The sequence below is a fragment of the Aricia agestis genome, chromosome 2 (genome assembly GCF_905147365.1).
Source record: "Aricia agestis chromosome 2, ilAriAges1.1, whole genome shotgun sequence".
Taxonomy (NCBI): domain Eukaryota; kingdom Metazoa; phylum Arthropoda; class Insecta; order Lepidoptera; family Lycaenidae; genus Aricia; species Aricia agestis.
The window spans coordinates 15978606-15992266 of NC_056407.1; the positions used below are offsets into that span (position 1 = coordinate 15978606).

At 38.5% G+C, this 13661-nt stretch overlaps 1 protein-coding gene across 1 annotated transcript; it reads left to right on the plus strand.

Moving 5' to 3' along the window:
• The first annotated feature begins 309 nt into the window (after positions 1 to 309).
• LOC121738629 (nucleolar GTP-binding protein 1) lies at positions 310 to 10905 on the plus strand. Its single transcript, XM_042130820.1, has 13 exons — positions 310 to 441; positions 525 to 677; positions 823 to 944; positions 1224 to 1359; positions 1662 to 1763; positions 1852 to 1944; positions 3631 to 3938; positions 6437 to 6578; positions 7064 to 7244; positions 7701 to 7929; positions 8305 to 8438; positions 8760 to 8929; positions 10700 to 10905. Exons 1-13 carry the CDS (start codon positions 394 to 396, stop codon positions 10853 to 10855), a joined length of 1974 nt encoding a protein of 657 aa, XP_041986754.1. The 5' UTR covers positions 310 to 393; the 3' UTR covers positions 10856 to 10905.
• The last annotated feature ends 2756 nt before the right edge of the window (positions 10906 to 13661 follow it).

Consider the following 13661-nt stretch of genomic DNA (forward strand, 5'->3'; position numbering starts at 1 on the left):
CTCGTTTCTGGATATTGCATCACTTTCTTACACTTGTGCACGATAACGAATATCTAATGGTTTATATCCTACCAATATTACACATTAAAAACCCCACTAACACAATTTTAGGAAAATCTTTATGAATTTAAGGATTGTTAAATATAAAAGAATTGGCTTCGGCCTTTACTATCATTCATTAAATAGAGAAAACATAGAAATGGCTGTATGGGCAACGCTCCTTTTGCCTGTCCCGACTGGGACGAATTAAAAAAAAATAATCTATGGTTAATATGTCAAATGCCAATATGCCAAATGTGAAATGTCTTTTCACTGTGATTTCTACACGTGTTTACGTGTGGAACGATAATAATATTAGATTTAATTAAAATCTAATGTAGTAAAAACCTCAAAATGAGTTTATACAACTTTAAAAAGATAGCTGTGGTCCCCACGGCCAAGGTAAGTTCTATTAGAATCATAATTTTCAAATGTTTTAGTTAAGTACGTATCAATTTTATAACCTATGTTTTATTTATTTCTAGGACTTTATCGATATAATTCTTTCAAAAACACAACGGAAGACGCCTACAGTTGTGCACAAACACTACAAAATTACTCGTATACGAGCATTTTATATGAGGAAAGTAAAGTTTACGCAACAAAATTTTCATGATAGGCTCTCGAGAATAATACAGGTGAGCTATATGACTTTTCAGTTATTTTATTGTTTTTACACGCTTTGAAAGGATGAATTTTGCAGACTCCAGTTACATTTCAAAAAATGTAAAAATAAACAATTTTTTTCTATATTACTTATTATAATATAATGTACCTTTTCAGGAGTTCCCAAAACTCGACGATGTGCACCCATTCTACGCTGACTTGATGAATGTACTCTATGATAAGGACCATTATAAATTGGGTCTCGGACAACTTAATACAGCAAGACATCTAATAGACAAGTAAGTTATGTTTTGTAGAATTGTGTATAAAGCAGGTATAGTTAAAAGGTTTCACAACCATAATAAACAATGAAATGCAAATAGTTTTAGCCAACCAAATATCTTTAAAATATCATGTTTTATTATAAAGTTAAAAGTATTTGAAGTTCTTGTTTTTTACCCAAAAATACCAAACCCATACTTACCTATGTTTATGGGTAAGATAGTTTATTATTTTGTGCCACAATTTCATAATGTTAGCTTAAGTTTGTAACATTGCGAAATTCACAAATGTTACAGTGTGGCCAAGGATTATGTGCGGCTACTCAAGTTTGGAGACTCCCTGTATCGCTGCAAACAGCTGAAAAGAGCAGCGCTCGGTCGCATGGCTACCATCATGAAGCGTCAGGCTGCTAACCTCACATATCTTGAACAGGTAACATTTGGCAATGTAAACATAGGTTCTTAATATGACGAGAGATAATAAGTATTGCATGGATATAGTATGTATCCTCAACATTGATAAAGAAGAAGCCAAAACATTAGACTTTGACAACGTCTATAGACTAGACTCCTTACCTTATTCTTTTAAACAATAAATTGATATAAATGAACATAATTATTTTAAACCTGATAAAAGTGATAAATTATCATTATTTTCACAATTACAAGACTTTAATACATTTTATTATTTTACAAAAAGATTCAGACATTCAGATTCAGACATTCTGTTTCCAGGTCCGGCAACACTTGGCTAGGCTACCGTCAATAGATCCATACACTAGAACTATTATTATCTGTGGTTTTCCAAACGTCGGTAAATCAAGTTTCATCAACAAGGTAATTTTCTGTTTTGTGTTGTTGTATGTTCTTTATAATTTTAATTTTATTTTCAACAAAAAATAATAATAACTAACATTTATTACAGATAACTAGAGCAGATGTCGAGGTCCAACCTTATGCATTCACAACAAAGAGTCTGTATGTCGGCCACACAGACTACAAGTACTTGAGATGGCAGGTGTGTACCTGTTTTGTTGTCCATTCTAAATATATTTTTTTATAGCTAGTTCTAGGAGTAAATATTTATTCATAAATAAAAAAATTATAAGCAAAAAACGCGACAAGCTTTTATTATCATGCAAATTGTATAATATATTGAGGTTATAACTTTTTATTAGTTACAATTTTTAAGGGGAAATTTATTTTCTTCTTTTTAAAGTATTTAAATAAAAGCTTTTTTTCAAAAAGTTTTTTGCCTATAATTTATTTTTTGTTTTTTAGTTAAATCTCTGACTAGATTTCTTAGGTCTCCTTTTTTTATTAACTCTTTAAGAAATAAGACTTAATTTTACGACTAAAAAATTAAATTTGTAATGCCCGAATGGTCGACCCGACCCGACCCGACCCGACCCGACCCGAACCGACCCGACCCGGCACGGCACGGCACGACACGACACGACACGACACGAATGACAGGACACGACATGACTTTTCAATTTACTCCTAATAAGCCTTTTTGTTTGATACCCATATTGCAGAAGTGCTTTAAAATAACTATATCCCCCTATCTTAGATGAGCCGCCATATTGGATGTGAGATGTGGAATGAAATTACATTCGTTTCCGAGTTACTCTCAATGAGCCATTTCATTTGATACCCATATTGCAGAAGTGCATTAAAAATAACTATATCCCCCTATCTTAGATGAGCCGCCATATTGGATGTAGAATGACATTACATTCGTTTCCGAGTTACTCTCAATGAGCCCTTTCATTTGATACCCATATTGCAGAAGTGCATTAAAAATAACTATACCTCTATCTTGGATGAGACGCCATATTGGATGTAGTATGACATTACACTCGTTTTCGAGTTACTTTCAAAAAGTCCTTTCATTTAATATCCATATTGTAGAACTGCATAGAAAATAACTATTTCGCCATCTTGGATGGTTGGCCATGTTGGATTTAGAGTGATGTCACATAAAATATCATGTATTGTCATCCAAACTAAACGTGCCTGCAAAATTTCAGCTCGATCGGTTAAATATATCTACTCCAAAATTGAGTTCCAAGATTTCACCCGAACATACATACTTACATACATACAGAGCAAGTTAAATAAAAGCTTTTAAAAAAGGTATATTTTTATATTATATTTCTAAATTCTGTCATCATACATAAAATTTTACAATTATATAGTAACTAGCTGTTGCTCGCGACTCTTATAGCGCGCGGTAGTTCCCGTTTCCATGTAGGCTACATTACTGCATAATTTCCATGCCAGAGTTGCTTCCTAAGTAAGCTTACTTCAATGTTTACAGACAGGCAGACACGTCACGCTTAAAACACCCCTCTTTTTGCGCCGTGGGTTAAAAACTGGGGTCGAACTTGATGTTCTCTTCTTAAAACTTGTGAAAAAAACATGTGACAGGATTCTTCATCCTTACCACCTCTTATAGAAACATGCTTGAGTTAGTGCTTGTGCGATGTAGGTGACGCATAGCACCATCTATTATGCATTTTTGGAACTTAATTTGAACTAATTTGCGCATAAACACCCCCTTACAACCCCTTTTCCCAGTTAAAAAGTAGCCTATGTCCTTTCTCAGGCTTTAGACACTCTGTGTACGAAATTTCATTACAATCAGACAGAGATGCTTTCGCATTTATAATATTAGTATAGATTTAGTGATGATTATCAGGTAATAGACACCCCAGGCATCCTGGACCACCCACTGGAGGAGCGCAACGTGATCGAGATGCAGGCGGTGACGGCGCTGGCGCACCTGCGCGCCGCCGTGCTCTACTTCATCGACCCCTCCGAGCAGTGCGGCCACAGCATCGAGGAGCAGATCTCGCTGTTTGACAGCATCAAGCCGCTGTTCAGCAACAAGCCGCTGGTGGTGGTGCTCAACAAGGTGGACGTGGTGCAGCCCGAAGACCTGCCGCCCGCCAAGCGCGCCCTCATACAGCAGCTGGAGGCCGCCTGCGCCGAGGAAAACCTGGTCAAGTGAGTACTGAAGTCGAATCTTTTTGTGTTTTGCTCATTCTATTGGTTTAGCCTGACTGCATCAGGAGGGTTATGTTTTTCGATCGCCCTTAAGCAGCTTGTTGATCTTATTAGATTAGTCTTTGATTTGCCCGGAGGATGACATTGGAACTCAAAACACATGTTGATTAGGGGTCTGTACCCAAAGGGTAAAACGGGACCCTATTACTGAGACTTCGATGTCTGTCCGTCTGTCTATCTGTCTCCTGGCTGTAACTCAAGATCTGCTATAGGTAGACTTCTGAAATTTTCACAGATTGTGTATTTCTGTTGCCGCTATGACAACAAATACTAAAAACAAAATAAAATCTTATATCTTTAAACAAGCAATTCTTGTATATAAATATCTATATATTAATATGTGAGAGAAAAACTTTGTAATCCTTTTTACGAAAAATGGGAAAACGTAGGTGCATGAAATTTCGCACAGTTATAGTTTATATGGTGAAAGAGTGCATCGAGCTAATATTATTTTAAAATTATGCTTTTATCATATATATTTTTAACAAATAAAACGTTACACACACTACAACACTACTACTAGGAAAAATGACAGATTTTTGAGTGACAAGCCTATACATACAAATTATACTCTTTTATTTTCTTTTTTATTTTTAACTTGCTCTGTATGTATGCGGTATGTATGTATGTAAGTATGTATGTTACGGTGGAATTTTGGAACTCAATTTTGAAGTAGCTATATTTAACTGATTGAGCTGAAAGCATACGCGTTTAGTTTGGATGACCATGCACGATATGATATGTGACATCACTCTAAATCCAATATGGCCGACCATCCAAGATGGCGAAATAATTTTTGTTCTATGCAGTCCTACAATATGGATATTAAATGAAAGGGCTTTTTGACAGTAACTCGAAAACGAATGTAATGTCATTCTACATCTAATATGGCGGCTCATCCAAGATAAGGGAATAGTTATTATAATGCACTTCTGCAATATGGGTATCAAATGAAAGGGCTCATCGTGACGTGACGTTACGTGTCGTGACTTATGTCGTGTCGTGATTTTACGTGACGTCACGTGACGTGACGTGAAGTGACGTGACAGACAACCGGGTTTCATAAAATGCCCGGTTGAATCCGGTCACTTTTGTTAAATGAAAATTAACTTTTTAGTCATGCAGAAATCTAGCCAGAGATAACTAAAAAACAAAAAATAAATTATAAACAAAAAACTTTTTGAAAAAAAGCTTTTATTTAAATAGTCTAAAAAGAAGAAAATAAATTTATCCTCAAAAATCCTCCTCAATATATTGTACAATTTGCATGATAATAAAAGCTTGTCGCGAGACTTATTAATCTATCAGTACTTGATAAATTTATCAAAAATAATATATACTTATATATAAGTACAGGTCCGATTTAAAAACTTATTTCAGTGTTAGATAGCTCATTTATCGAGTAAGGACTAAGGCTATATATTATCACGCTAAGACTAATACGACCGAAGAAACTCAGGAAAATGTGGGAAAAACGGGGGAAATATTAGAAATTACGAACTACTGGAGCAATTTTTATGGCAATATTTGACACAGATATAGAGTAAACCAAGTGAAGGGAGTAGGGACATAAGCTATTTTTTATGGGAAAATGTACGGTTTCTGTAAAATTCCTAATTTACGCGGGCGAAGCCGCGCGGGACATCTAGTATAATATATATCCCATACAAAAACACTATTTTTTGCCAACTTTCGCTCGATACGGTAACGGTACGGAACCTTTCGTGCGCGAGACCGACTCGCACTTGGCCGATTTTTTTTAAAATTAATTACTACACAATATAAATAACATAATTTTCATGCTGGTGCACAAAAAAACTTCACCAGTGATTTATTATGTAGTGGAAGCATTTCAAAGCAGTACTTTTACTTCCCTTTCAATTTTATATTTCGTAAACGCTGACACAGCTGGAATCTGTGAAACACTTCTCGTTACTCGTGTACTTTGTACGGAAATGCACGTTATTTGTGTAGTTTGAACACTGACCTCTATAATACACTGGACAGCGTAGCTAAAATGGTCGCTTTGAAAAAACACATTATGAATCATGTTATGATTCATTCTTTTAAAATCGCGAAATGCAAGTCCGTACTAATTTGACATTTGTCAGTTTGAGAGTTTTGACAATTCATTTGCTGAATTGATTGAGAGGAATTGCTAAATGTGACCATTTTAGCCCCGCAGGCTATGCCGTACAAAATGACAGCTATTTTTTGTGCCGATTTGAAGCGCCGCGGTGAGCGTACTGTGAACTAATTACATAGAAAATTACAACCCCCATTTGCAAAATAATAGTTCCAAGTACACTCACTACTGCTTTCACATAGCAATCAGCGCCAATATGGCGACTTTCAAATAGGAACATTTTATTGATAGCGATCGCCTGTCCAGTGTATTATAGAGGTCAGTGAGTTTGAAGTATTCATTGTATGTTCAGCGCGGACAGCAACTCTGAGCTGCGGAGCGTGCCGGTGCTGCGCATGTCGACGGTGACCGAGGTGGGCGTGCAGGAGGTGAAGATCGAGGCGTGCGAGCGGCTGCTCGGACACCGCGTCACAGAGAAGATGCGCACTAAGAAGGTGGGGTTCGCTGCTGGTTTTGTGGTGTTCATTCAACTGTTATTACTACGTATAGAAACGACACAGCGCTGTGTGTTGAAGCTGGCTGGCATCGACTCAAAATGTCACTTCATGTAAAATTGTCGCTTCTGTCACGGTGATATCGTATTCTATAACTAGTAGTTGGGGCATAGATTTTCGCGCCATCTTTTCTATACGTAGTAATAATAGTTCAATGATGGTGTTGTAGTTTTTGATGAAATTTGGTATGGTGATACTTTAGAGTCCCGGGAAAAAATGTACGGTTCCTGCGCGATAAACGAATTATGGCGCAACAGAGTTGCGGGCAACATCTAGTTGTTCTTATAAATTTTGTAGCTATAGTACTAGTCGAGACGTTTTACAAACGTCAGTAATATGGATATACAATATCGCTTAGTACGGCCTCATGTTAATGTTTGAACTTACATACTTTATGTGTAATATCACGAAACGTATGGCGCCAGGTGGACGGCATCCTGAACCGCCTGCACGTGTCGATGCCGGCGCCGCGCGACGGTCGCGAGCGGCCGCCGGTGCTGCCGCCCGCCGTGCTCGCCAAGCGCCAGCAGAAGGCGGAGCGCGAGGCGCGCAAACGCAAGCTCGAGCGCGAGATAGAGCTGGAGCAGGGCGACGACTACGTGCTCGGTCAGTGTTTACACAATACACAATAAACATACACTAAAATATTAGTAAAGCAATGTATACTATAATAATACCAATGATGCTCAATATTACGTATCTGCGATCGTTATCTGCATTCTCCAGAAACATCTAGTTAGTAATAATGTATTGTATAATAGGTAACATATTGAGTGTTCAACATTCACTATTCTAGCTTGTAGTATTATATTTAATTTTTACTTTTATCTCCATCCGTTTAGTAGGTTTCAAAAACTTGCAATCTGATTCAATATTACTCTTCAAAAACAGATGACTAAAGGACTGTTTCACCACTTTCTGATATAGTGCCGAATAGGCTATTCACAGCTTTTTTGACAGATTTTCCATACTTGATCTGTCAATTTAAGTGGTGGATAGCCTATACGGCACTTACCAGGAAGTGGTGAAACAGGCCCTAACTATTGTAACAATATTATGCAGACCTAAAGAAGAACTACAGCGATATCGCGGAGGAGGAGCGTCACGACGCCATCCCGGAGTTCTGGGAAGGTCACAACGTGGCCGACTACATCGACCCCGAGATATTCGACAAGCTGGCCGAGCTGGAGCGCGACGAGGCGCTGCGCGAGGCCGGCGGCATGTACGCCGTGCCCAAGATCGAGCTCGACGAGACCATGCGAGAGATCAGAGACCTCGCCAGGCAGATACGGTACGTCCCCGGCCCAAACATTTAGATATTCGACAACACACAGCCATACAGACTATTGAGTACTTTGCACATTTTGCGGTCTATTTACGGACGTGATTAAACGTGTAATACTGTTTCTATAAAGTTCTTTTCCTTAAAAACCTCAGACCTACTTACAAACTTCACTTTGAATCTAATCATCTCTCTCGTCCGACTACAAATTAACCTAGGTTTTGCAAGTTTTAAACTATATGAGGATTTTATTAACCGACTTCCAAAAACGAGGAGGCTGTGGGTATTTTTTTTTGTCAAAGTACTATAATACTCGCTATAGATTTACGGTTATGTTCAGTTTCGATATCAGGCATTTAACGTAACATGAACATGTCATTCCAGCAACAAGAAGGCGGTGCTGAAGGACGAGTCGCTCCTCCGCAAGCAGTCGACCAAGCCCGTGATGCCGCGCACGTCCCGCGCGCGCGGCCGCGACCGCACCGCCGACAAGCTGCGAGACGAGATGGAGAAACTCGGTACACGACCTCACTGGCTATTGTATTATATCTGGAAACTAGTTTAATATACTCTTTGTAGCCTGGAAAATGTTTAATCGCTCTGCATTGCACCAAACGTACGTGAACGCGCGATGAACGAATTTCTGCGTGAAGAAGTTTAAAAGCGAGCAACATCTAGTTAAATCGTATTCCTTTTTGTAAATTTACATAATGTGTTAAAGTTTCGACTGTATTAGACGCAACTTAACAAATAGACGGACAGACTGTTAGGGTTCAGCAATAGGGTCCCGTGTTATATCCATGGGGTAAGTGAGGTGTTTATATAACGTTTGTGTGCAGGTGTGGACATGTCGGAGACGAAGTCGGCGCACTTCACGCGCGCGGACCGGTCGCGGTCGCGCTCGCAGTCAGCGGCGCCGGCCAAGCGCGCGCGCCTCGACGCCTCCGAGTCGCGCGCCCGCTCCGTCTCCCGCCCCGCCAGAGACACGCAGGGAGTCAAGGACGTCGCTGTTAGTATACTATTTTGCTACCTTGGAAGCACGACAAATATACTCCAACTAAAGTCTGACCGTACATTTCCCTCTAACGCACACCGGCCGATAGTGCTCGACAGTCCTCGTTTTGAAAGACACAGACGATGTGAAACCGACGATATCCGAACACAGAATTTAACGACTCGGTCGTGCCGTGATTATAGCCTCGTTTCCACTAAGCATCAATTCACGCGCAACATGTTTGACAACAAGATGCCCAACATGTTGAAAGTCAGCGCGGGACTTTTGAAGAAAAACGTTGTCTGTCTACGCATCTACTTTACGTCAGCCGTCGCCAACGTGTCGCCAGAAGAACTTGTGTTGATTTTAGTGGCAGTGGTTATAATTTTTTTATAGTATCTGTGAGCAGTATCCCATAGACGTTCATAGTTTTGGTACAGTTCGCTTAATTTGAGCACTTGTTCGTTAGACCACACTACGGACATTGTTGCGCGCGTCTCCACTTGACGACAATTGATGCAATTCTCTTTAAACAAACAACAAGCCGCGCGTCATGTTGCGCGTCAGCTGGCAACATCGCGCGCTGTTGTGCAGCGTTGCCGTACATGTTGAGCGTCACGTGTCGCGCGCTAAATGTTGCCTAGTGGAGACTCGGCTTAAGCATCAATTCACGCGCAACATGTTTGACAACAAGTTGCCCAACATGTTGAAAGACAGCGCGGGACTTTTGATGAAAAACTTTGTCTGTCTACGCATCTACTTTACGTCAGTCGTCGCCAACGTGTCGCCAGAGGAACTTGTGTTGAATTCAGTGGCAGTGGTTATAATTTTTTTTATAGTATATGTGAGCAGTATCCCACAAACGTTCATAGTTTTGGTACAATTCGCATAATTTGAGCACTTGTTCGTTAGACCACACTACGGACATTGTTGCGCGCATCTCCACTCGACAACAATTGATGCAATTCTCTTTAAACAAACAACAAGCCGCGCGTGACGTCAGCTGGCAACATCGCGCACTGTTGTGCAGCGTTGCCGTGCATGTTGAGCTTCACGTGTCGCGCGCTAAATGTTGCCTAGTGGAGACGCGGCTTATTATAAAAAGTTTACAAGGCGGATGAGCTTTTTTTTTTTCAAATTTCAATTTTGTTGGACTGTATTGAATTGACATAACTCGACCTAATAGCGCAGGTCGTCAACTGTCTTTGAATGAATAGCTTCGATGGTACTTAACTACACGGAACCCAGAAATGGGTAAAAAGTTTTTAACATCAAATTTTGAATGCCTTATTATCGTTATGAGAGTAGTTAATATCTTCTATATAAAATACTCGTGTCACAAATCACAATGTTAGGCCGCGTACTCCTCCGAAACGGCTTTACTGATTTTAACCAAATTTTATATTCATATTCAGTGGGTCGGAGAATCGGCTACTGGGTACTTTTTATATTGATAAGGGCATTTGTTGAATAAATAATAGTATATTATTACAACTCGAGACTGACGGCGACCATTGTTTGTGTGACGGGATAGCGATGGACGTTGCCATGGTGATATACTTATTTAGTCACTTCAATAAAATAATATGGGCGAAATACTTTATATGGCAAAGAAACGTTTGCCGGGACAGCTAGTATAAGTATAAAAATGTTAATCATCGAGGCCCATACGCCGATGCAGCGGTGCAGACGTTGTCGCTTTGGTATTTACTCACAATAAAAATTTAATTAATTAAAATCACTCGTAAAATTACATTTTATAATGAACGTTCGTTTTGTTTTCAGATGCAAAGGAAGGCGAAGAAGATGGCGCACGTGGCCATCTCGAAGAAGACCAAGAAGATGGGTCTGAAGGGCGAGGCCGACCGCTTCATCGGCACCAAGATGCCCAAACATCTGTTCGCCGGCAAACGCGGCGTCGGCAAGACGGACAGACGGTGAACATCGTGCACTTGCAGATCATGATATACATTATTATATGCGTTACTGTATAATTTGCTGTTTCATTATACTTCCTAGCTCAGGGGTTCCCAATCTTTTCAGCCTACGGCACAGTTACACGTCTCTATATTTTGTCACGGCGCCCTACTCTACCTAGCTATTACAAAATAATACCTACATATTTTACATGTTTAAATTATGCTTTTGTTGGATAAATGTAATGCAGTATTTTTATAATTCCTCGACATTGATACGAAAACGACATACATTCGTAATTTATTTCGTAATATACGGGCCAGAATTGTGATAAAAGAAATTCGTTCTACTAAGAATATTTAAACAGTGCATTAAGCTGTTCTTGTGTTGTCCTCGTCAGTTCCATGGGAAAATATGCTGACAAAAAATACTAAACAGCAAAGAGAATATAATCACTACGTTTTATTAAACAACTGAAACTGATTTTCGAAGTACAGCGTACAACAAGAATAGTCAAATAGCTATAGTTTGTGCGTTTTATGATGATATGCGTGACACATTATAATTGACAATAGTAGGGAAGTTACCTAACAAAAATTTATCGATAATTTAAAAATATCGAATCACTTCGTAAAGGAATTGCAATCGAAATTATCGATTTCGTACTGACATTTCAATGGTGCCGGCGATTTAAGATGGCCGCCCTTTTTTATCGATTTGATTTCGATTGAACAGAGTCAATCTCTATTGACATAAGTTCCATTTCATGCATCTGACATTTTTCAAATGTTTTCGTAACAATAATTTTTCACAATTAATATTTATAATTTTATACTTATTAATAAGTTAGCATTTAGCAACTTTTCGTTTTTATTCATTTACAATAATTATAGGAAACATTTGTTTTTGTAGATGGAATATAATTTATAACATTTTGATTTTTTTGTTTTCTTGTAAAAAAACCCGTAGCAAGGAATATGAAAACTGTCACCCATATAACTATAGTTAATTATTAAAGTATTAAGTACACATAAAATTGAAGATTCTGTGACACTTTCAACTGCCTGCCTGTTGTCATCGGTATCGAGCAAAAAGGCCAAAAAAAATAACGTTTGTTGTATAGGAGCCCCCCTTAAATATTATTTTTATTTTGTCTTCAGTATTTGTTGTTATAGCGGCAACAGATATACACAAACTGCGAAAATTTCATAACTCTAGCTGTTATAGCGGTTCTTGAAATACAGCCTGGAGACAGACGGACAGACAACGAAGTCTTAATAATAGGGTCCCGTTTTTACCCTTTGGGTACGGAACCCTAAAAAGAGCTTGTGGGGTATATGCGTGGCTGCCGCAAAGAGCTTGCCACCGATCGAGTTGTTAGCTCGGTGATTGATTCATCTGTCGTAACTCGTATATAATAGTGATGTAAATGATATTCGCATTCGCGAATATCCGCGTATTTTTCAATATTCGCATTCGCATTCGCAAAAATTATGCGAATATTTAGCGAATGTTTTAATAATCAAAAAGGAAATTATTATATGCATGCATTTGAAATAATATAATAATACAATAGATAACACTTAGATATTTTTATTAAATCATACTTCTACATTGTAAATTAAAGCCTCATTAGTCATTTATGAAAAAATAACTTCAGAGATCTTATCAAATCTAACATTAATCAGCCTTGTTACAACTATGTAAGGTTTGCATTCATTTAGTAGTATATTATTAAGTACTTTACTATCATTCTTAAATAAAGTTTACAATTTCTATTTACTAAAAAACTAAACAATTACTTACTTGAAACATAAAACTAACCTCAAAACAAAACAAAACTTTTAGAATGAACTTTCTGTGACTAAATTTATTCAATTATAGTCTGTCAAGAAAGTGAAGAAAAATAAAAAGTGGCAACATCTTAGTGTCTTTCCCTTTTAAATCAATCTAAGAAAAATGGGATGACACTACGATGTTGCCACTTTTTAATTTCTTCACTTTCTTGACAGACTATAAGCAATATCGGTTCGGTTATGTTCAATTTAAACATAGCCGACACGAAACCTCAAACCTGTCGAACATTTTACGCGCACTTTTTTTGAAATTTTAAAATATTCGCATTCGCGAATGTTGAAGATAAATATTCGCAATCGCATTCGCGTTCGCGAATCTGAAAAATCCAACATTCGTTACATCACTAGTATATAATGTACCGACGCTCTTAGAAAACTTCGTTAGCGCGATGCAGGAATCAGGATTGTGGCGCTCATTGTGGGTACCGCCACATCATCCCCCCCCCCCCGCCCATGCTGGCTGGCGCGGGGCAGAGTGGCGGGGGATGATGATGAAGGAGGCGTGTTCTGACGAGAGTTACCAATGTGGGGTACCTTTACAAGATGCACGGCAATCAGCAGGGTGATTTATGTATTTTGATAAGGCAATGCAACGGACGTTTGACAGAATATATCGCAATCTTTTGTTGGTTAAAAATATCGCATACGTTTTTTTTAATGCGCCAGTTGCTTACCGGTCCCAATATACGTACTGTTTACAACCCCATCAAATGTATGCATGTATGTTTACGTCAGTCTCTTTCCCATCTACCGCTTATTAACCGACTTCCAAAAACGAGGAGGTTATACGTTCGGCTGTGGATGTTTTTTTTTCATGTATGTTCAATGATTACTCCACCGTGAACCGATTTTCAAAATTTTTGTTTTGTTAATTAGGTTTCACTCCAATTTGGTCCCAATTTCACAAAAGTGGTGACCTGATGATGGGATCCATGAGTAATCGAGGGAACTCCTAAAAATTCAAATGGAAACAT

Excerpts from the sequence above, each read along its gene's own strand:
- LOC121738629 (XM_042130820.1), top strand. The coding sequence starts at position 394 with ATGAGTTTATACAACTTTAAAAAGATAGCTGTGGTCCCCACGGCCAAG. Across the intron at positions 7,930-8,304 it reads GACCTCGCCAGGCAGATACG|CAACAAGAAGGCGGTGCTGA; the intron begins GTACGTCCCCGG and ends ATGTCATTCCAG. Across the intron at positions 8,439-8,759 it reads AGACGAGATGGAGAAACTCG|GTGTGGACATGTCGGAGACG; the intron begins GTACACGACCTC and ends GTTTGTGTGCAG.